The sequence below is a fragment of the Passer montanus genome, unplaced genomic scaffold (genome assembly GCF_014805655.1).
Source record: "Passer montanus isolate IOZ18808 unplaced genomic scaffold, ASM1480565v1 scaffold4, whole genome shotgun sequence".
NCBI lineage: Eukaryota > Metazoa > Chordata > Aves > Passeriformes > Passeridae > Passer > Passer montanus.
The window spans coordinates 12188711-12213820 of record NW_024368818.1 but is presented as its reverse complement, the minus strand read 5'-3'; the positions used below and the strand labels follow the sequence as shown (position 1 = coordinate 12213820).

Here is a 25110-nt window from a genome sequence, read left to right as displayed (position 1 = left end):
CTTCTCTACCATTACATTCACCATCTTACAAATTAGCCTATGAATATCTTTAATCTGCTCACCCTGCATAAAGCTTTGGCTTGATGGCTACAAAAATATACCTAGACAGTGAAAAAAAAGTTCCTTATAGCACACAGAGAAACAAAAATGCTAAACTGATATATAACTGAAATAACTTGCTTGATTTCCATTGTTTCAAACAATCCACAAATTCAGAAAGAGAGGATTAACTTAAAACTATTCTGTCTGTAACCAAAAGCACTGTAAATTTTTTTTTTCTCCCTCAGTAAAAAAGAAAAAGCTAAATTATACAATTCTGCAACTGCATGCTTTCCAGAAATCTCACTTTATGAAAACATCACTGGTCATTATGGAAACACTGATGGTTTCTACCTTGCAAGAATCTAAAGTGTCACTTGCAAGACATTCAACATCTGGTAGTTTTCATTAAGATCCTGTTTTCAGAAAGCTACAATGAAGTTCTAATTACATTTAGAATTGAACTCACACAGCTACAATAACTTGACTTTGCCAAGCAGTAAGTCAAACACTTAACCAAATTATTTCCCTAATGCCACATGAAGTAAAGCTCTCTGTGGAAGTTTCCTGCTTTCCCACCATACTTAAAACAGAAATGCAGAACAAGAACTTTAGGCCTTTCACTTTAAGAGGTCTTGTGTTTACTTGCTTGCATGCACTTGCAGGTAGCCAGAGCTGCTCTGCACACAAGGACAAGTAAAAGAGCTTTTAAGAATCACAAAGTGATTTGAGCACATAAACTCACTGCTACAATAAATATTTAGCCCAGCATGTCTTCAGTTTATACAAATATCTGTAGCCTGATCAGCTATTAGAAAAAATAAATAAAACATTAATTCCTTAAAAAACCCAAACCAAACAAAAAACTAGCAGGCAAGATACATTCAGGTTCTAAAATACATTTTTACAATACCACAGTATAAACCAGCTTCTACTAAAATAATTTCAAGCATTCAAACACTTCAGTCTTCTCTTAAAGACAGAGGCATTCCCTCAGTACACATAAACCCCATTAGAAAGTGCCTGAAGTCAGAAATATTTTTTTCTTATTACCACCACAAATTCCAACAAAACATTCAACTGGATTTTACTGGCTCATACAGTTGGAAAATGCAGTATTGAATACTCTATGAAATTATATTCAAATTTTGGCCTACTGTGATCAGCTGCCCTGATGATGGGTGTGATGAGATCACATCTCCACATTGTGTTAGGTAATTGTGGTCATACAAAATAGCCTTTGTAATTATCTGCATTTTACTTTCACAAGAGTACTGAGGGAAGCACAGACAAAGAACATACTACAGCTACACACAAACTCTCCACAATCTTCATTAGGTGAATGGATACTGATACATAATCAACAAAACACAGCTGACTAAAATTCTCAGACTGTGCCCTCCCTGGCCCCACCTTCCCACCTGCCATTTGCACCTTTCAGAATGAGTTATATTCCTGCAATAAAGCACAACACTATAACCTACTTTACAATACAGTAAGTGTGGTAACTCTTCTTACATTGTTCCCTGCTCCAGAATTCTCTGGAAAAGAAAATGGAGGCCAAACAGATTCTCAAAAACCTCATTATTTGCAGGATCCTGTAGCAGGTCCTGTTTCTTGAAATGCAGTTTAAAGAAAGAAGTCCAGGTATCAAAGACAGTCTAACTGGTAGGGGAAAAAAATTAAAAAGATACAAATGATGAAATTCTGAACCTGCTCAGTACAGATTACTGTTCTGCATTAACCTAATGTGCAGTCACAGCTGTCTTTAGTCTGACATAGGAAAGGCACCTACTTCTATGTTTTTTTACAACTTTCTCTTGTCCTCCCATTTGACCTCACCAAGTACAGAACTTGACTTCATTTTCTAGACAAACCTTTTGCAGTCCTGGCTGCTTCTAAGACCTCCAAAAGCCACTTATTTTCCAAGGTGAACAAGCCCAGTTTCCCCAGCCCTCACAGGACAAGTGCCTCAGCCCCAATCATTTCAGCAGGCTCCCCTAAACTCACTTCAGTCTGTCAATGGCATTCCAGAATTGAGGATATCAAAACTCAGCAGGTATGGTCTAACAAATGGGTAGTAAAGGATGACAATCACTTCTCTCCATCTACCAGCAATTCCTCTGTTCATACAACTCAGGATGCTGTTGCTTTCAGGGCACGTTGCTGGCACTTGATCATGACCACTACCCCCTGAATCTTACCAAACAAACAGCTTTATTTCCCCCCTTGAAGCTAGTTGTCTGTTCATCCATCCATCCATCCCATAACAACCTTACTCGAATACAAGGATATTGTCAGAGACAGCCTGGAAAAACTTGCTAAATTCAAAGTGGCATCTAGTGCTTTCTCATCATGTACAAATTCAGACTCATGGACACAGTTATACTGATAAAAATGCACAGGAAGACACAGTTTATTCCCTTTTGTGGACATATACACCTCTAAATCAACTCTGTATCAAGAGAGCAGCTTTAACACCGTCAGTCAGAGCAGTACCATTTATGGGTTTAGGCAAGACCAGAGAAAATATCCCACAAAGGAAATGCAATACTGCTCAGTCAGAGCAGTACCATTTATGGGTTTAGGCAAGACCAGAGAAAATATCCCACAAAGGTGGATTTTGAGATGTGACAAAATAGGGATCCTGTACATTAACTCAGAAGAGGCACACACCAGATAAGATCCAGCAAGGGTTAATCTTGTGGGAGAACTAAACAAACAGGCACAAGTTACTGACAAGTAGAAGAAAGCTGAGTTGGAAAGCAAAATGCAAAAGTTATAGAAAGTAAGGATCACTACTCTCTCCCTTAAAATGGAGCAATGGCTGTGGGAGATCTGACAGCAGAGCAACAAAGGAAAATTCTAATGAACATCAGATTATACTGACTTTTTCAGGCTAACATCATCATGACTTTGAAAGTACTTTCCTAAATTTTGCTTTGAAAAATTGATCAGGCAACATTTAAAACTGTTCCAAAAGTACCAAAATATAAAACAGCAGGAAGAATTTTTGATTTTTAAACTTTTTCATGTGCTGTTTAGTTCCGTGCAAATCTAGTGCTGATTGTGTTAGGATGGACTATGACACAGTTCCTATCTAACCTAGTCTCCTAAATACTAGAACTAATATTACCTCAGATTCTTATTCTGGACAACAATCACTTTCAATCCTCTGCTGCTCTATGCTAGTGCATTACTGCATATGGCAGTCATGCTGAGCCAAGAACAGCCAATACTCCATATAACAAAGCAACGTGATCTGGTGTCAAACATTTCTCCAAATCACATGAGGAAATATCATTATGGTTTTAGAAAGGAAGCACATAGACACTGAAGTCACTAAGTGTAGTGATGCCCCCAGACAAAAGATTTCATCAAGAGTTACTTCAGTTACTCAAGCATTAATTTATCATGCTGGTGTGATGTCTGAAAAAGTTTTTTTCACTCATTTACACAGCCCAAGCATAGCATTCACCAGCGTCAGCTGAATACAAGAAGATCAAACATTGTGCAAATATAGATATCAAGTTCCTTCTCCACTCAGAAAACTAATGCACAATTAGAGGCTGCAAAAAGTTCAGCTGAACCAATGAAACGCTTCCTTCTTACAGGAACTATCTCAGAAGCAAGAAATAATTCCATGTCCTTAGTCTCTTCAACTGAGCCCACTGCTTCCTTGCCCGTATCCCAAACCACACTCTTTCTGTCATGCAATTTTACGGACTTTTCAACATCTTTGACCTCAAAACAGCAGTCCTTGAACTCACTGGTTCCTCCTAATTTCTTCCTTACTTAGCTCAGAGCAGCAGCCAGCACAACACACAAGCCCAGATCTGGGACAACATCATTATGTTAGCACAGAGATAAAGACTGTATTATAATCCTGAAATGTAGCATGAACAGGCCAAATAAATGTTTCACAGCTCATTTAGTTCTGGCACTTCTCTGCAATTTAATACTGTACTTCGCAGCATTTTTAACACATCCAGTTTTATGACTAAGCACAATTTTCAAAGTTTCAAAGTTTTCCCTAAAAAATGGAAAAAACGCCAGAATTCCATCAGTAGCATAGTATGCTACTGATGGGTCATCTTCAGGGTGCTAAAGATCTAAAAAAATGCTCACAAAAAGCAAGAATGTGTTTTCATTTCTTAGCTTTATCAGCAAACAATGAAAGAGGACACTTTTGCAGAGAACTCAGCAAACATTCATGAGAAAGCTGATAAATTCTCCTTCACTAAAAAGGGTTTGGAGGGCATTGGAAGAAGTTGTCCAGGAAAGTCTTGAAACCACCATTCTTTTAAGTTTTCAAGAAATGTGTTAATGTGGCAGTTGGGAACGTGGTTTATTGATGAACGTGGCAGTACTGGTTGATCTTGATAAAAATCTTTGCAAAACCAACCTTCACAATTCCATGACTCTATGAAATGCCAAGAATCTTAACACAGGGTCTTCTGTTGTCCAAGCAGGAAATGCAAAGCAACTATGGCATGAAAGGAGACCATGTTTTTTTGAGCACAGGTTCTTTTTTCTAACCCTGTGTGTTCCTTCCCTAGCCTTCCTGCAGTCAGCCATCAAGATTTTTGTTCAGCTTTTGAACAGCTTTACTGTTCTTCTCCAGTCTGAAACACTTTCACCCATAAGCCTCTTATTACATCCTGACAGAGTTAACCAGAACTTTTGTCACTAGTCTAAGTTTCTTTGGTGCTCCTGAAAAATATTTTTCCTTAGGGATAGCTTTATTTGCTACTCAATATAACTGAAAATAGGATCTTGGAGCACAGTGTCTGAGAAATGCTATTGTAAAATCTCAGTATAAGTTTCCACCAGTTTCAATAGGCTTAATTTGCACACACCAACTTGCAAATATGATCAGCAAAGTACAGATTATAATGCAGATGTATTGGTCAAGGTGTGCTATCAGTAATATTTTTACTATGCTTTTCCTTTATCCCAGTTCTCCCCTTCCTGCTCTGTCCACCTTCCCCATGCTTTCCTTATCCCAAACCATTAGAGATTTAGGCTGTACCAATGTTTGTTCTTTGGTGCCCTCTACGGGACTGATTTCTGCAACAGAACGTTTCCAGGAAGAAACAAACCAGAGTTCTCCCTCAGAGAAGAGCAAGCACAGGGCAGTCCAAATTAAGTACATTTGGAAGTCGAACTTCTGAATTGTTAATTACTGTAATTCACCCATTCATCGGTCCATGTTAGAGGTCTCTGCAGCTGCTGCTTTTGCAGCAGCTGCTGTCCTGTAAGAGCTTTCAAACTTTTCCTTCAGAAAGCACAAAGTTTCCTGAAAAACATTTCAGGGTTTTTTGGTTTTTTTTCCAAATCTACAAAAGCCAAGGTCAGCAAGTATTCGGTTTCATCTTTTGCCTAAGGCCACAGCATATACATAACCAGCTGATCAGGTAAGTATTTGATAAGAAAGGCTTTAATTTAAACTTACATTACAAAGCATGCATTAAAGATCTCATTTCAGAAGGCCAGCAAAATGACATCAGATAGTATTTTTAGCTTTAGAGACAGATTCTGAAGGTAGGAGTGTAGTTTTAAAGGCTGTTGTGGTTTTTTTTCCCTCACAACATACAAATTACAGAGTACCCAACTTCCAAATTTTCCTAATTCTGATAGATCTTCATCCACAGTAGTTGCAACACTTCTTAAACACTATATAAATACTCATACACAAGGGGATGAAAAACCCAAACTATCTTCTATGTGCTAACTGCCAAAGGGGACACCCTTCTTCCCAATTAAATTAAGGTAAGCTATCCCAAGACACCTGTTGCCTACCTTATGGGTAGAGTAAGAATCCATATGGACAATTAATGCTCAGAAACCTACCACACCTTATTTCTCACTTCACAACTCACAGGAGCATACACAGAATCAGAGTTACAGAAACGTTTGGGTTAGAAAAGACCCCCAAGATCACCGAGTCCAACCTTTGACCAATCATCACCTTGTTAACTCCACCATGGCACTGTGCGCCTCGTCCAGATGTTTCTTGAACACCTCCAGGACTTCACCACCTCCCCACCTAGTCTGTTCCAATGCTTAACAAAACATTCCATGAAGAAATTTTTCCTGATGTCCAACCTGAACCTTCCCTGGCACAACTTCAGGCTATGTCCTTTCATCCTCTCACTGGCTTCCTGAGAGAAAACAACCCCCACCTGGCTACACCCTCCTGTCAGGCAGTTGCAGTGAGTGATGAGGTCATTCCTGAGCCTCCTTGTCTCCATGTTTAACACCCCCAGCTCCCTCAGTCACTCCTCATATCAATCACTTACTCTCTAGTCTCTTCCCCAGCTTCACTGCCCTTGACTGGACTCACTCCAGCATCTCAATGTCTTTATTGAAGTGAGGGGCCCAGACCCGGACACAGAACTCAAGGTGTGGCCTCACAAGTGCTTTTATGGATACAGGCCCAGATTCAGACTCATTAAGCATTATGACAACTGACTAACCATAGTTTCCTGAGCAGAAAACACAGCAGAGCACATTGGTAGTGTCCTGGAAGTGTACAAAGAGAAGAGAGAGCACCACAAGTTCAACATGCTTGTGTTTGAGCATCCATCCTGTGCTGGCTGACCTTCCATGGACCATGTACTCAGACACACAAACTGCTGACTGCAATTGCCAAGTGTGCCCTGAGGATGGACCAACACCCAGCAGGACCCCATCAACAGAATCCCCCTATGAGAAAGAGCTTGGAAGGGCTGGAGGGCAAGAGACAAAGAAGGTAAATGAAAGCAGGAGCAGTGTCACAAAAGCGCCAGGCACGGTTTTGTTTGCTTTTGTCAGTGGATGGCAGTAGGGAAGAAAAGGGGTAGTTGGGTTTTATTAAAAGGTTTGGGGTTGCTTACAATGTGTAAAGGTGTTTGTGGCTGCGGGGATCCATTTGCAATGTTTAGTTGACTTCAGCAACTTCATGCATAAAACTTGAAAGAAAGAGATGAGACCAAACACAAAGCGTTCACAGAACAGCAAAAGCAATTTTAAGATTATATCCTGTCTCCCCTCTATTGGATAGAGGGGAGACAGGATAAAAATATTCAAAAATATAAAAGGTGTCCACAAATAGAAAAGAATAAATTACTTATAGCTAGAACATGAAAAAAAAGAACTTACAATATCAGTAAGAAATCTGAAGCTTCTATAAAGAAGCAGCTGTCTAACAGATAAAGAAAGCATTGGAAGTGACTACTGAGGAAGCTGTAGAAATGTCAATGTCAGGCATTTTTTGGAACAAAAATCAGGATTCATTTAGATACAGTGGATTCTGTGAATAGAAGGGACTAAACAAGAACCAAAAAAAAATTTCCAGTTATGTGAAAAGGATAAAATATGCCCAGGAGTTTGGAGAGAAAAAAAAGGAAGTCAGCAGAAAGCCTAGCAAAAAAATATTTCTGGGACAACTGGCTCCTACACCATTTTATGCCTTATTTTCCATCATTTCCACAATTAATTTTTAAACTCAACAAACAAGTTAGAAGGAAATATACACTTTCACAAGAGCTGAATTCAGTTCACCTTGCCCACTGCCCTTTTTAACCAAAAGCTTTATAGGAAATAAAAGTGAGGGAAAATGAATCTAAACCCATAACTGCTTTCATATGGCAGCATTACTCACTTGTTTCACATTTTCTGCCAAGAACACAACATAAACGCCACAAAATCCCAGCTGTGTTATCACTAGGAAAAAGTCCACAACATACCTGAGGAAGAAAAAGCAAAACATACATTATATTTAAGATCCAAACAATTATCCCATTGCTACCTAATATTACTGCTCCTTTTTAGAGTAGTCAAATGCTAGACTCAAATGCCACATCAATCTCAGAAGCAGTACAGTGCAGTTTCCTCCTCTGTCAAAACAGGGTGGTGATCACTGAAAGAACAACATGGCTCAGACTGTTATCCCATTGCTACCTAATATTACTGCTCCTTTTTAGAGTAGTCAAATGCTAGACTCAAACGCCACATCAATCTCAGAAGCAGTGCAGTGCAGTTTCCTCCCCTGTCAAAACAGTGATCACTGAAAGAACACTGTGGCTCAGACTGCTTTTGAAAAAAGTGATACACAATGGTGGCCTGAAGACAGACTGTAATGAAACTCTGCTAGAGTCAAGAACAGAGCAGAGATCTGTCCCAGAGAATGGATTTGTGGCAGCACAGAGTCTCTGGAGACCCCATTGTCCATTTGAGGCTTGTAACTCTTCGGTGCAATAAAAAATTATATATCGGAATATTTAAATAATCAATCAGAATTATATATAATCACACATCAGAACAAACCAATTTTCCCTCTAATTGAGCTCTACTCCATCCCTATGAAGTCATCACAATACATCCTAAAACACCAGCCCACTAGCAAGATGCTGCATCCTTGAAAGTAACAGGAATATAAAAAATTCTTCCACAAGTGAGGTAAAAACCATTTTAAATTAAGGCTGAGCAACATGTGTCTTTCAGATTCACAATTTCTTTACTGTTGCAGTCACACCACAAACTCTACAAACAGCAACAGATGGCAAAGAAAAAAAAATGAGCTTTTTTGTAAAAGAGAGATAAAATATTTAACAAGACACAACAAGCCATTTATATCATCACGTCACTCTTGCAAAAACAGTAAATATTTCTTCATTATTTGTATGTTGTATTTAAACAGGAACCAAAGAATTGTTTTGCTGCCTCTCAGAATACATACATTAAAGTAATTATCATTTGCAGTGTCATCCTGCAATGCAGAGAAATGTTGGGAAAAGAGAATGAAAACTTAAACTACTTCACTGCATTAGACAACACAGAATGCATTTCTGGTTATAACACATCTCTTCATATATTACTAAACAGAATTCATTTTCTTCAGAGCTCTTGTAAAACTGAAAATTTATATACCTAATAAAGTCAGACATCCTCCCATCCCACTACTACCAGCTGGCAGGAGGAAATAACAAATAACACTGCATAAGAGCATTTTTAAGGAAGGTATAATCTTAGTAAAACAGACATCTCCTAATCATTCAAAGTGTAGCCATTAACTTTTAAAAATTAATTTACTCAATTAAATTCTAGTTGAAACTTACCGGCCCCAAGAAGCTCGTTTCTGAAGAGCTGTCAGGGGCCCCACTTCCATTGCACAGCTGACTGTATCACTATATGCCAGGGAGGACTTCTTCATCCTGAAATCAAAAGGCGAAGGAAAAACAGAGTAACCAGAAACTATGATGATCCAGAATCCTACTTTGAAAATACTGTTGGTCTTCCATGATTATAACAGGTTGTCACCTGTGGTAATACTGCTACTGAATTTCAGAGGTATGGTTTGGGTTTCTTTACCCCAGGAAGGGCCATTTAGCACTCTGCAACATGTGAAACGCAGCGTTGCTTCCCCCCAGTTCAACAGTATTAATTGAGTTTCTTAAAAAACAAGGGTTTTTTTTTGATAAACTACTCCAAAATCGTATTGTTATTATATGAGCTTAAGAAATTAATTTCAAATCTAAAAGTCACAAAGAACTTAAACAGAATTCAACTCTTGTTGCACAAGCAGTTAATCACAATTGATTCAATGATCTCATTTCAGTCATCAAATTTAAAGATGATTCAAAACTACACAGGAAAAATTCAGGAATGATAGGGTCTGTTCATAGTACAATATCATATTAATCTGGTAAAATAGATTTTCCAGCTACAGGGACATGAATAATTTTGTGATTCTACTCAGTTCAAAAGTTCATTGCACTCTGAAACATGAGACCCTCCCACTGCTTCTCTTTAACACTCAACAGTACAATAAAAATGTTTAACGAAAGTCACTATTAATCAAAATACTCTGTCAGTCAAATCTGAGTAACTGCTTGCCCACAGTACTGCACGTCTTACTTGGAGGAATATTTAATATTTATCTGCACAATAGCACCATTTTAACACATTCCTTCAGCACTACAAATTCAAAGAATCAAGTTGCCACATTTCAGAGACAGAGCTCACATACAATCATGAAAGACACTAACAGCATTTCTTAGTTTATCTTTTACTCCTATAAAGTACTTATAAACTTTTCATAGATTCATAGATTATTCACATTTTTCATAGATTATTTACATTTTTCAAAACTATGAAGACTCAGAAGATCTATGAATATAAAGAAGGACTTAAAATAACCAATTAAAAAATTAAAACTGCCAAGAGAAAGACCCAATTATTTGCCAGCACGGAAGAAGGTACTGGGAAAAACAAGCTAAACCAACCTCATTTTGTGTGTGAGCAGAGAACACATTTTTTCAATGTGTTGCACAAAGCATAGCTATCATTACTAGGTGCACACTAAGAATTTGAGAAGAAGATTCTAAACTGACAGAAGAAACTGCTACAGCACCAGAGTATTTTGTAGACCAAAAATCACACAAAAAAAAAAGGAATTAAAAAAAATAGTTTGAACTCAGCAACTGAATAAGTAGTTCCACATTTACCTCTGACATAGAGAGTGGCTGCAACGTACCAAGATGTGCATACAGTGAACAGATATAAATCCTATCAACACAAGGCTGATTGGTCCAACCTGGTATGGAAAAAAAAAAGGATGACACAGGAGATACAGAAATTTTGGCAGTGACAAATAAGAAGCATTGAGATTTTAGTTTTTCACGACATATATCTGTAAATTATTCTAGATTATTTTTCTAGTCTATGAAAAAAGAATTCTCACCACAATGCCAGCGTTTTTTATTGCAAGCGGAAGACCAAGAAGCCCAGTTCCGATGTTCCCCTTGAGGAGGTGAGTCAGTGTTTGTACAAACCTGAGGATAAAATGTCACATTAGAAGTACACATGGATGGGGTAGAGGGCAAAAACAAAACCTCACCCTTTCTCTATAATAAAATTATATGTTTCAAGTTAAAATTTACATTGGTCCAGCCTATTTCAAAGGAAATGCACCACATTCAAATAATATTTTCGTTCATCCTTACACATGAGCACCCTCCAATAGAACACACAAGTATGATCTTCTTTACTCCAGCTTGTGAGATGTTAATTTCACAGCAATTTCATAGTTCTTTTGCCTGAGTCAATATTACTAAGTCTTATCAATGTTATTTTAAAACCTATAACATTCAAAACAATCAGCAGCTGCAAATCACAATTCTGTCAGCCAAAGCTTTATCCAAAGAAAAAAAACCCAAAACATTTACAAGCTTTTCTAATTAAACTTTCAAAACACATATATTTCCAAAGTCTCTTAAAATCTTTTTTAAACAGTGCTTGGACTTTTAGCAGCCGAATCACTTTACAAATAGGAACCTTGAAATATTTTACAGCCAGTACATTGTCAGCTTCAAAAGAAGTAAGAACCTACTCAAAATGGGCTGCTTTTTGAGAGAATTATGCAAAGTCCTTATGTATAACCACAAAATTGTTCTGCAGGTGCAAGAAGACCATTTCAGAGTTCAGAAAACTGCTCCAAAGAAACAAGCCAGAGGCAAGAAATCTGAACAAGCTGATGCTTAAGATTAACACATACGTAATGCCTTCTTCATTATCAAGCTGGTAGTGCGTCTTAACTGGCAGGAAAGTATTTTCATGCTCTTCATCTGAGATGCCATCTGAGTCTTCTTCATCAATTAAAGGCTTCATTACTTCCATGCCTGTGCAACAGAGTTAACACTACATTAGCATTAGAAAGAAGCTTACAGTTCTGAAGTAAGACATGATTCAAACTTCCCATACGACAAGGTTTTAACATGTTCCTAAATACAAAGATGATTTTTGCACAGGATATTCTCTCTCCTTAAAGTGCAACAGCATCTCATTATTATTATTATTATTATTATGGCCAAACACTACAGTTCTTCTTTAAGAAAAGCAAATTTCTATCATGAAGATGTCACTGGTTTAAATCACTTTGCAAGCTAATGCAACACAAAGCAAAACAGAAAAGTCATCCACCATTACAAAAAGGTGAGATCTGTCTTAACCACTGGCAGCTACTTCAGAATTAAAGACAGTCTGCACTCAGAGGGCCAAGACAGATACCACAGAAAGTATCTCCATTCATTGAAGAAAAAACCAAAATACAGGAAGCAGGTCACATGCTTTGAAAGCTGCAATTTCATGAACCTTTTAAAGTGGCATAAAATTCCAGCTAAGTAACAGCACCAAGTAACAGCAAGCAGTCAGTAGTGAACAAAATTGCCTTTCAGGCAAAACTAACATCTTATGCCAGTTTAATGTTGAGGAAATTATAACCATTTTAAATTACTATAGTTAAGCAAAGCAAATCCTGCCAAGAGCAAAAAGATTATTTACCCTACACTTGCCTACCACAGTATCCATTCATAAAATATGTTGAGTAAGTCTCCCCCTCAGCTCTGAGTCCCTGCTGGGAACATTTGATGCTCACAAAGACCTGCATACTCTAGTTCTGGAGTAAAAGTTTGCGTCCTCAGTGATCAGAGGAAGCAGGAAGTCTCACCCAGTGAGCAATTGATTAGGGTGATTTTTATTCTTTGTATTGATTTTTATTCTTTGTAGAATTGATTCTAAACTAACAATCTGAAGAAACAAGGCAAACTACAAGCATGCAAGTCTGTGACCACATGAAATTGAACAACATATAAAATAAATAATACTCAAATTAATTTTCCAGTTTTGTCTCTATCACATTTTGTAGGATGCTCTCCATAACGCTAAACAATAATGACAACATGCAGCAAGTCAGGCTCTTATTTAGCAGTAGCAGAGGACCAGCATGACCCACAGGCCCAACAGTTTTGGTGAGTATCAGCTACTGCTCAATCAAGGGAGGAAAGTAAAATTTTCTTCTTTCATTGCAACCTGAGACTGGAACATTTGGTATATACATACATCTACACTGTTTACCTTGCAGCCAGATGACCCACAGAAAACTGTGAACTTTATTTAGACATCTCATTTTACTTTCTCTCCCAACTTCCTGACCCATCTTCTGATCACAAAGGTAGTCCTTTAAGAATAGATTTAGATATATTCAAGCATTCCCCTCATCTTTCAAGTACTTAAATTTTTCCTAACACAAGCTATTTTTCTTCTGAAAAGTCATGTCTCCATTCTTAAAGCCATCTAGTCATCTCAGGGTTATTGCTATCACTGTCCCACTGCCCCATTCACCCACTTTCTAAGAAATGGCTTAAATTAGACCCAAGAATATCCATTTCCAATATGCACAGTAAGGCTGGGAGTTTGCTGTTCCTATTCTAATGTAATAATGCATTTGAGAATAAATTCCATTGGAAGTTTAAAAACACAGGCTACAGCAACATCATCGACTCACACTGACATGACTATACAGGTTTCTCTGAAATACTGCATTATAGAAAACATTCCAAGAATGCTATCTGGTCTCTATCCTAGCCATAAAAATGCTACTGAATTGCTTCTTTTCCTCATCATTCCTCCTTTATCCCATGACTGCTGTACAGTTTTGGCCTAAATATGTGAACCCATTAACAGTAGTGGTACTGAGATATTAAAGGGAGGTTTGGATCATGCAACTTTCTAAGCATGGGTTTTCATTTGATAATAGATCTCTACTGTTGGAATACTGTGGCTGTGTCCCACAGTTCACACCCACAGTGACACCCAGGTTTGTGTAACACCCACATTTAATGGGTCCAAACTTGTAGTCTAAAGCACATGGGACAAAAAAGCTTGAGCTTTCCATACTTGGATCTAGCTTGAAATTAATTATTCTGGAACACCCACAGTCTCTGCCAGAAAACTGACACTGAATATCCCCACGTTTACTTTGATTCCCTCCAGTATGTGCAATTTAAAGGTCCAGTATGTGCAATTTAAATACAACCTCAAACAGCAGCACCAGAACAGCACATGCATGTCATACCCGAATCAGAGATGAAGTTGCCTTGCTGCTCTCACAAAGCACATGGTACAGAGCACACCTCAGCCAATATTAGGTCCATGCTCCACCAAACTGTCCTGGCTGCACCCAAACACACTATGAATAATCCAACCCAGTGCTCAGCCATGGAACACCCTGAAAATTTTGCATTATCATCATTCAGCACAACTAAAAATAAGGAAATTCATTTCTGCACACCTTTTTGTTTTCACTTAAGACAAAGCACCAGCCAATTTTCAGCCCTGTCCTTCCATCACCCAATATGAATTTCTTTTTTCCTTGTTCCACCACAAAAATCTTTTCAGATCAAATGCTGTCTTCTGATTGTCCTTAACAGTTAATTAAACTGACATTGTTTCTACTTTCTTCTGTGAACACCCATGCAAGCAGGGTGCCAAAAAGCTCTGCAAATACTGCTACTATCAACCAAGGCAACACAAAGTCCGTTTCATCTTCTCCCAGCATTATCACTGCAATGTTGAAACGAATTCCTTAAGCCACTGGAGAGATAAATCTCCAATTCATTACAGCACACATCACACTATAATCATGCATAAATATCAACACTGTATCCTCAGAGATGCAAATTTCAATCATTAATCAGCCCCGAGTAACACAGAGAGATTAAATCCCTAGTGTTGAAATTGTTACAACTACTATTCCAAATTTTGTGTTTTCACATGTACTTCTCTATCCCCTAGAATATGCCAGCATCTTGCCAACACTTATGGACGTACTGCCAAGAAAGCTATGAACTGTTACTAAACTTACTTAATTCTCAAGCTTTTTGAGCACACTGAAGAAATCCTCTGGTGCAAAAGTCCACCAAAGAGATTAATTTTCACCAAGAACTTTTGTTAATTTTTCTATATTGCTCAAGCAATTGACACTTCCAAATTTAATTGAACTGCTCAGCACCACAGGGGATAAAACTGATCTCGATCATTTTCATTTTATGGAAGAAATAGTGACAAAAGCAGTTTGCCATGCAGGCATTGCAAGCTAAAGGAGCTATTAAAAATAAAAGCCAAGTATGATCTTCTAATGTTCCTTTGGAGAAGGTCACGCCCCAGACAAATCCATGTCTAAAACCCCTTTTCCAAACCCAATTCGGCAATATGGTCTGGTTTTCATTTGCTTGGTTTTTTTAATTCCCTTCAGGTTTTTGAAGTCAGTGCCAGCAAATGGAATGAACTGGATTTGACATACAAGCATATAAAGATTTGGGGGACAGGACATAGCATACCATTGTTTGCATCAGCTGGTTTTACTCATTTGTGGGAGAGGGAGCACACAGGTCTTGTTGGAGCAACACTTCACACATATATTAAGTGCTCAGCAAAAAGCAGTAGGCAGAGGAGTCTTGCACATACTTCACTGCTCAGTCAGCCTCTACACAAGAACATGCCCACAGGGCCAGAAACACTGCCCGAGATTCACAAACTGTGAACTGTGTTTATTAAATTGAGGGTGATCCAGTGCCACTGTAATTGGGATAAAGATTCAATTTAGCAAGCAGCTGTTTTGACTGCTCCATAAAAGAGAAAATCAGCACCACATCATCTTTACACTAGCCTAAAATGCAGGTTTATGCTAATATCTTCCCACAGGGTATGAAAAGTCATATTCATGATCCTGGGGGCATACTCAGAGCTTCTGTCACCAGGGCTGGCTGCTCTTATGGGACAAAGTTAGTGACTGAATTATGAACAGGGAGATACATTCAAGGAGTCTTTAGTGCAGTGTTAACACAGAAGAAACATTTATATCTGCAGCAGCCACACCTGACAACAGGAGAGGCTCAGTGTTCCCAGCAACTGCATTCAGTTGCCAGATGATCCATGTGTTGCCTCTGCGCTGAGGAGAGGCTTTTCAATTCAGCATTCAGAACCAGGGCTCTCATGATAAATTTAATTACAAAGAAAACATTGTGACTAATTATTTTCAAAGTAATGCTCAGTTACTCCCCCAACCACAGAAGGAAATAGCTGTTTAGACATTTAGGTACTTTAGCCTACAAATAACCCTCCCAGCACTTCTCCAGAAGAAATCTAACTGTACAGTACAGCTTTGTCCACAAAGCACACATGATCAGCTAAGTCACATGCTTCCACCACCTCCAAAGAAATTACAGAGCAAGACAAAGTGACTATGAATGGCACTGCCAGAGGCATGCTGGCCCAGATGGATAAACCTTTGTAAATTTTCCTAGCTCAAGGGGGAAGTAACAGATAACCCCATTAAACCACACACAAGCCAGCTCCCTTTTTATTATTTTCCACTGCAGCTACTCCTGTTGAACATAAGAGCCATAAAAACAAACAAACAAAATGCTCAAAATAAAATATATTATTCCATTTGAAAATTGAAAAGGAAAATCTCATCTGGTTTAAAAATTACTATTAAATACTAATAAATGCATTTTCCAAAATAGTAAAAGGAAGCATCAGCTTTTGTTGTGTTTGTCAAGAACTCCAAGCTATGCTTTGCACAGTTATTTGCATCCCTTTTTATTTGTCTTTGGAAAATAAATCTCAGATCATTTATTTCTCTCCATTACAGACTGCAACTTAATAAAGTAGATTTATTCAGCTTTGTGGTAGACTGTATTAATCTCGAGAATGGTTATTTCTAAGCAAATGCTGAAAGTCAATAACACCTCACAATAAGCAGGAGGAACTGTTTGCTTTTGTGTCATAACTGTTGGATCCAGAAGGCTCATAAAATGGGCACACTTGCAGTTATTAAACCAAAGTGCACACAGGTCTGCATTGCTATTGCACTCTTACAGAGGAGCAATTTCACCCCAACCCACAATGGATCATTTATCCGGACAGACACTGGTCTTAAATAATCCTGTCTAGACCAAGCCACACATATCTACAATTAATATGCTCTTAAATGACAACACATTGGCAAGACTTCAGCTTTATTAAGTATTCAATAGCACTGAACCATGCAAAAGATTTTGGAATTCTTATCAAGTGTGGAACTGCATTTATAAACAGTTAATACCACAAAAATCCAGTTTCTATGGGTTCTGACAGGAAAAACTGTCCAATGTGTGAACTTCTGGGGGGAAAAAAAAGAAAAAAGCTCTAAAATTTATTTCAGTCACCTTTACTCCAGAGTAACAATCTCTTGATGCAAGATAGATCAGCTTTGGGGAAAACAAAGTTTGAAGCACGTCTTCCAAGTCCTATCATTGCCACTGGACAAGACAAAATCTGCAGATTACAGTGGAACTGTAATCCTCAGATTCCCTCAGCACCGGGAACAAGGATGACTGGGGGACTGAAGCATCTTTCTTCTGAAGAAAAGCTGAAGGAGCTGGGCTTGTTCAGCCTCAAGAAGAGGCAGCTTAGAGGAGACCTCACCAATACAGGTAAGTATTTAAAGAGGATGCTCTTTAACACAGGCTCTGCTCAGTGGTGCCAACCACTAGGGCACGAGGCAATGGGCACAAACTGATGCACAGGAAGATCCCCCTGAACACAAGGAAGAGTTTCTTTATAGTGTGGATGACTGTGCATTGGAAGAGGTAACCCAGAGAGCCTGTGGATTGTTCCTCTCTAGAAACACTCAAAAACCATTTGGATGCAACCCTGTGCCGTGAGCTGTAGAATGGCCCTGCATAAGCAGGGATGTTGGACCACATGAACCCACTGTGCTCCCTTCCAGCCTGAGCCACTCTGCGATCCTGGAAACACAGCTCTGGGATGAGATTTTCCATGTGTCCAGCCCAGCCACAACTGCACTTTATAACTAAACCTACTACGTGCTAACTTGTCCACCCATGGGCAGAAAAACTAAGAGATGAACAACTGGGTGGAAAGACTAATATACTGTAAATGCAATAAATACCGCTAACATACGAACACACATACACCCCGGGGAACCCCAGCCCAGCCTTCCAGGGCAGATAAATGCATCACCTAGCGATGCAAAGAGAACGTATTTCCATGAACTTCTACGGAGGCCGTAGCGCCAGGAAACCGAGCGCCAGCCAGGTGCGGCTGAGGCCCCGGGGGAGCGGCCCCGGCCGCCCCGCAGAGCCCCCGGCGGCGCTGCCCTCAGCCCGGCAAGCCAGCCCCCGCCGCCTCCGCGGCCCCGGCGAGGCGGAGACACCGCAGCACAGCGCCCACCCCCACTCCAGGTGGGATGGTTCATCCCGCCCGCCTCGGTGCGCCGAGCGCCGCAGCGCATCCCCAGTGGGCCGAACCATCTCTACTGAAGCCGAGGGGGGTAGGGACCGGCCGGCCGGTCCCGGCCTCACGCCCCCTCCTCCCCGCCCCGCAGCCAGCCGCCATCCCGCCGCCGCCGGGCAGCGCGGCTCGGGTCACCTCACCCAGCTCCTCCCTGCCCGCGCCGGCCATCGCCCCACCGGGCTCCGCTCGCCCTTCCGCCGATGTGGAGCCGGCCGGCGCGGCGCATGCGCCCGGCGGCGCGCACCATGGAGGGCAGCGGGCGGGCGGGCCCTGCGCGGGCTGAGGGAGGCGGTGCCCGCTCCTGCTGCGGCTCCGCCGCTTCCTCGGCGTCCTGGCCCGGCAGCTCCCGCCCATAGAATCCGGGAGTATCCCAGCGTGGAAGGGACCCATCAGGATCTTCAACGCCCTGCTGCACTAGGAGCACGTAAAGCTAAACCTTGTGACTCAGAGCCCTGTGCAGACGCTCCTTAACCTTGACATCGTTCTCGTCCTTGGGGATGCTCTCTGGCTTTGCTGCGGCCCCAGCTGTGCTGGCCCCAAAGAGCCGTGCCCCTCGGCAGGGCTGGGGAGCCCGGCTTTGGATGGGGCACTGCAAGCCCTGAGCCGTAATTAATCGGCAGAGACTGCAAACGGGGATGGGTGTGAAGAGTTCAGCAGAGCTGGACAGCTGGAACGCTTGGGGATTAACCATTAACCTCCCCACTCTAACCTGTTACGCTAGTTGCTTTCCGGTATTTCTTCTTTCCTGCCAGTATTTCTTCGGCAGAACTACCTATAACTATGGCTGATTAAGTAATAAAGTTTTCAGCTGCTGCTCTCCTACAAAAACTTTTTTTTTTTTCATGGAGAATATAGGATAAATTTGATTTTTTTTTTTCTACTCAAGAGAAATGCAGTCTTCTGAAGACAAAAACTTTTTTTTTTTTTTGCATGGAGAATATAGGATAAAGTAATTTGATTTTTTTTTTCCTACTCAAGAGAAATGCAGTCTTCTGAAGTTTTTTATAAGCTTCAGTCATCTTCAAACGTACATTATTAATAAATTTATCTACGATGAAGAATTTCCAGTGGGGAAAGCATCCATTTTCAGTTGTCAAATTTAGGTGTATTCCAAATACTCCTCCAAACTTTCATTAAAAAAATAAGCCATATGAGTGAGTTATTATCATCAAATTTATTTTATAAAAGGGTTCCCAGCAGGCTATCTGTGGCTGCAGGTTATTGATTTAAGGAACTGATTCACTAATTACAATATTTGTGTCAAGCATTTGTGCAATATTCTTCTTTGTTTCTAACAATGCCAAACTTTGTTCAAGAAAATCTATAATTAACAGATCTTTAAAAGGTGTATTGAGTTGAGTGTTCATTCCTTCTACCTTGTCATTGCATCTCAGGACTTGACTCACTAAATCCTGTGTAGACATTGAAGAGATGTTAAGGACGTGATACGTCTTTATTTCACATCCTACCCAATTGAAAACTTTGTTTTCTACTACTTGCTGCTACTTGCATAAAAATTCTTTCTTCTGGGAGCAGGTTTGTTATGTGCTTAGAGAGGTTTTTCTAATAGGCTCCAAAAGTTATATCTAGCATGTGAGTAACCAGTGGTGACCAATGGATATCCAAAACACATGGGAGATACTATGGTATGGTTGAAATTAGTGATTTTGTGATCTGCATTTTGTTTCTCTTTGGTTAGAATAAAAGGATTTGCTTTAATGCCTGCAGCTGGTTAAATTCTAGATATCCATCCATCAAAGTAAAATTACTTCATGATGAGAATATTGCAGACACCAAACATTTGTTTACCACAGGCTTCATTTTCTGTATAGCATATACAGCATCTCTTAGAAATAATGAATTTAACTCATACTGTTTCTATTGGTTCAGAACAAGGCCACATGGAGTACAATACCCAGCTTCTTCCTTTTTTTTTTTTTTTTAATTAAAAGCTAACCTTGAAATCTTTAAGGATCACTTTCAGTAAATTTTTTTTGGTCTGCTTAAATCCCCCTTGTTAGAAGAGATAAGAAATAATGAATTTAACTCATACTGTTTCTATTGGTTCAGAACAAGGCCAGATGGAGTACAATACCCAGCTTCTTCCGTTTTTGTTTTTTTTTTTATTAAAAGCTAACCTTGAAATCTTTAAGGGTCACTTTCAGTAAAATTTTTTTGGTCTACTTAAATCCCCCGTGTTAGAAGAGATGCTCTGCTAGGTCTGTCTGAACACAAGTTATACTCTGGCTACATTTCCACACTTTTTTTAGGGAAAAAAATAAAAAAGGAATTAAATATACAGAAATATTGTTTCAGTATACAATCCATCTACACAGATGCTGGCTGGCTTTAGCTTTGGGGCTGCTCAGCTCCTGAGGGACTTCCATTTCTTCATGAAATCTTCTTTTTGTGATGCTATATATTTGGTTTCCAGACCCTCCTTTGGCAGTGAGTCCCATAATTTGCTTATGCATTGTACAAAAAAAATGTGCCTTTTGAACCTGCTACATGATAATCTCTAGTCTTGCAACATAAAAGTAATTATTGCATTTACCTTTTCTAAGTCATTCTTGACAGATCACTGCCATAATCTCTCCTGTATCTTTTCCAGGCTGAAGAGTCCTAATTTATTTAAATCTCCCTCCACAGAGATGCCATTCCATCTTTCCTTAATTTCTGTTCCCTTCTTCTATGAGTTCTGGATCTTCCATGTTCAGCTGCAGTTGAGGATGCCAGAACTGCAGCTATACAAAGCCACTAAAACCCTTCTGCCTACATCTGAGGGGTTTTCACTCCTGCTTTTTGTAATGATTTGTATTTTTACTTTTACTCAGGTACTGCTTTGCAAGGTGATTACTTTGCATGATGTTTTAATGAGCCATTGGTAGGCCTCAATTATGTTGCCATCCATGTGTCTGTAGACTATAATTCTATCTGATTGGCAAATGATTGACATTCCTCTAAGATTTATATCACTGCTTTATATCTAAGAGCACGTTTCGAAATCACCTTGAATATGGCATCTACTTTTGATGAGATCCTGGATAGCAAATTGCTCATCTGTGTGTCAAAAAGCAGTAACTCCTGTTAATTAACACTGAACATCTTGGGATCAAACTGAAAGAGGAATGTTCAGGCTAGATATACAGAAAAAATGATTTACTGGCAGGGTGATAAGGCACTGGAACAGACTGCCCAGAAAAACCGTTCCCATCCTTGGAAATGTTCTGGGAGAGTTGGGATGGGGTTTTTGAGCAATCTGGTCCAATGAATGACTTCCTGCACGTGGCAGGAGGACTCATAGAATCATAGAATATTCTGTGATGGAAAGGACCCATCAGGATCATCAAGTCCAGCTCCTGGCTCTGCACAGGAAATTCCAAGAGTCACACCATGTGCCTGAGAGCATTATCCAGATGATCCTTGAATTCTGTCTAGCCGATGCTATGACCACTTCCCTGCGGAACCTGTTTCAGTGCCCAGACACCATCTGGGTGAAGAACCTTTTCCCGATACCCATCCTAAACCTCCCTTGACTCAGCATCATGCCAGGCTGGAACTTTGACGTCCCTTCCAACCCAAACCATTCTATGGCTCAATGATTATGCAATCTGAAAACGTGTATATATCTTTATCTCTTTTGATTTCCTTGGTTGCAAGCGTGAGCTTCCTTTCACAGCAGTTCCTTATGAGCCGTATACTGGTCTATAGCAGCCCATTTCCAAGAGTTCTTATTTTCCTTCTTTCTCTTGGTACAAAAATTGAGCACTGAACATCTTAAACTCTCGTTAAAAACTCAGTGTCATAATGCTGCTTTAAAAAATTGTGGTTGATAGAAGGAGACTCCTAAGCATTTAGAAGGACTTGGTTTGATGTATATAGAATGGGCAACTGTTTTGTAATATCTTGATTTGAAGTTTCATGCAATGCTCGCCTTTCTTTGCCATGAAAAAATTTTGGAAGGAGGTCCAGATGTTGATCTCCATTGTATTTCCTAGAATCACAGAATGGCTGAAATTGGAAGGGATCTTTGCAAATTATCTGGTCCCACCACCCTGGCAAAGCATGGCCACATGTATCTATCCAGGCAGCTTTTAAATATTTTCACAAAGGGAGACTCCACAGTGTCTCTGGAGAGCCTGTGCCAGTGCTTGGTAGCCCTCACATCAGAAAAGTGTTTCCTGATATTCAGAGAAAATGTCCTGTGTTTCAGTTTGTGCCCATTGCCTCTGGTCCTGGTGTTGAATGCCACTTAAAAGAGCCTGTCTCCATCCTCTTTGCAACTTCCCTTCAGTTATTTGTAGACACTGATGGGATCTGTCTGAGCCTTCTCTTCTCCCAGCTGAACGGTCCCAGCTCTTTCAGTCTCTTCTCATGGAAGAGATGCTCCACTCCCTTCATTCTTGTGGTCCTTGGCTGGACTCCCTCCAGTCTGTTTACATCTCTCTTGCTCTGAGGAGCCCAGCACTGAACACAGCACTGCAGGTGAGGCCACACTGGTGCTGAGCAGAGGGGAAAGACTGGTCATCCCCCTTGCCATGGTGCCAGGACTTTGCCCAGTACAGCCCAGGATGCCACCAGCCACCTTTGCATTGAGAATTCCCTGCTGGCTCCCATTCAGCTTGGTGTCCACCAGGGTCCCCGCTCCTCTCTTGCCAAGATTCTTTCCAGCTGGGTGGCCTCTAGCATCCACTTGTGCCTGTAGTTGTTCATGAGGTGTGTGGCTGAAGATGGCAGGCATGTTGTCAATGTCACCAGTTAAGAACACAGATCATAAAAGGCCCATTGTGTTCAACAAATATGCTTCAAACTCCAGAACTGCTGCTCAGAAGTTTGATTGCTACAGCTGTAACACAAAAATGTTGGATGTCTCCCACTGGAATCCATAAAACACAACTGTTTAGAAACAAAATGTTAAAAGCTTGGGGTGTGTTGACTCTCCCTAAGCTTTGGTGAAGAATAAATATGATTATAAAAGATACTGCAGCTGTCAAAAGTGCTGGTGGTGGTTCATATTTCAAATAGAAATTATCAGCACATTTAAAATACCAGAAACATTTGAGAAAGCCGCCAGGATTTTTCCCAACATGAATTGTTATCATATCAGTAAAGTAAAATATTTTATCTGTCACTTAATGAAAATAAAATATCTTTATTTTCATATAGATCTGCATGTGCTGGGACTTATCATTCAAGCATTGCCAACATCAAGGTTTGCTTTTGTTGTTTAATTTGGTAGGCTGCCAGTGTCAACTTTCTTTCAGTACACTTCAAAGTCAAAGCTCAGCATCCCTTCAATAAGTGGGTCACTTGGGAAAATGTCACAAATGTTCAGATACTTGTGAATCTTTGTCAGCTCTTATTTATCTTTAAATAAATAAATAAATAAATAAATAAAAATATGTACTACATGGTAAACATACCAAGTTGCACTAAAGGAGATCATATGATAATTTTGGGCAGTGCCTCAGATTCACAACACTTTTCCATAATATCCTGCTAACTTCACAAGTCCTACAATCTGAAAAATAGTGCTTGAATTCTGAGGGTGTCCAAGAAATACAACTCTCCATATACTCTTAAGCATCTGCCTAGACCTACCTTGATGCTTGTGAAATTAGCATCATAGAACTGTTTGTAGTTCTGCTCACGACCAGAGACACTCTGAAATCTTGACATCTGCTGCTAACTTATGGTCAGTTGTGTCTTGTCCTGGAGTATTCACAAATGAAAGGATCAGGGAAGACTTAGTCATGGCCCTCTTCTGGACTTCTAACCAGATTTCTCCAAGACTGTGTCCCAGGACTGCCAAGGAACAGGCCTCTTCAATCAGCTCCCAAAAAGCACTGTGGACAAGAATGTACAAAATCTGTCTTCCTCCATTTCCACAGTTCCCCCACATTATTCCAGCAGACTTTAGACCTTCAAACAGCTCATGTGTCCTCACGTAATGTTTCTAGGGCATTTAGTATACCCACAAGAAGTGAAAACAGATGACAGGAGAGGGGAGAAGAACTGTGATGGTGTAAGACAAACCATTCCTGTTTTCAAAATTCTACCATTCATAGTTTTTCACAGCTGGATATAATCTATTGGCATAGGTCTCTTGGTGCCCATAGCTGTAATATTGCAAAAAGTCATGGCCCACCAGCAGAGCCCTAAGGTAGCTGTCAGCCACCCTCCCACTCCTATGATTCACATCAGCCTTGGAAACTGGTACAGCCCATGGCACAAAGCATTACTCCCAAGTCTGCTCTAATTCATGAGAAAACTCCAGAGAACTACAGCTCAGAGCAACTGAGAATCCACATCGCAGCATGCACTGCAGGGACTTCTTTCATGTGTCTTGGGAGGATTCTCCCTCCACCAGCTGCAAGGCTTGTACAGCCCTTGTATTCCTGTGAAGCGGTGTTCAGAGAGGAGTGTGAAGAGGAGGATGATCATCTGCCTGCTTGAGCTTCCTGAGGTAGAAGGAGCTGTAGAACACCGTAAAACCATAGGCAGTTAGTGATGATACTGCAAATACGTTTTAAAGCTGCAGGAAATATTAACTATTAATTTTAAAAATAGCTGCATAGATAATTTCAATTTACTTCAGAGGATGAATCATATCCAATTAAAAAAAAAAAGAATCCTCCTGGAAAGGGTTAGAAAGCACGAGATGTCAGAAAATCTGTGATCCTTCAGACAACTGAGCACTGGAATAGGGACATCTGTAAGATTTTCCTAGGATCAGTTTCTTACTCTGAAATTTGCAACTGCTGTATACATACAAGTACCTACATTGGCAATGATTTCTTTAGTAAACATGGTGATGAAGCTCTTTATCATCTGCTCTGAGCTTTATTTAATGTCTGTGAAAACAAAAGTGTACCATTAGGCATTTATCTTAGAAACTCAGGTCAGCCACTCATATTCAGGAAGCGTTTAGAAGCTGTCCTTTCATCC

The 25110-nt window shown here is 40.0% G+C and overlaps 1 protein-coding gene across 2 annotated transcripts in view; it reads right to left on the bottom strand.

The window, feature by feature from the left end:
* The window catches only part of SLC36A4 (solute carrier family 36 member 4), an 85754-nt gene extending 66774 nt beyond the window's left edge, over positions 1-18980 (bottom strand). The window contains exons 1-6 of one of the 2 annotated variants that reach the window (XM_039718701.1): positions 18303-18980; positions 11579-11702; positions 10766-10856; positions 10530-10618; positions 9141-9236; positions 7685-7769 (exon numbers count right to left, since the gene is read on the bottom strand). In XM_039718701.1, the coding sequence (XP_039574635.1) occupies positions 7685-7769; positions 9141-9236; positions 10530-10618; positions 10766-10856; positions 11579-11702; positions 18303-18552 (735 nt within the window). In that variant the 5' untranslated portion in view covers positions 18553-18980. Of the gene's footprint in view, positions 1-7684; positions 7770-9140; positions 9237-10529; positions 10619-10765; positions 10857-11578; positions 11703-18302 lie in introns of those variants that run through there. The other variant, XM_039718702.1, reaches the window with a different exon arrangement.
* Between the last annotated feature and the right edge of the window lie 6130 nt (positions 18981-25110).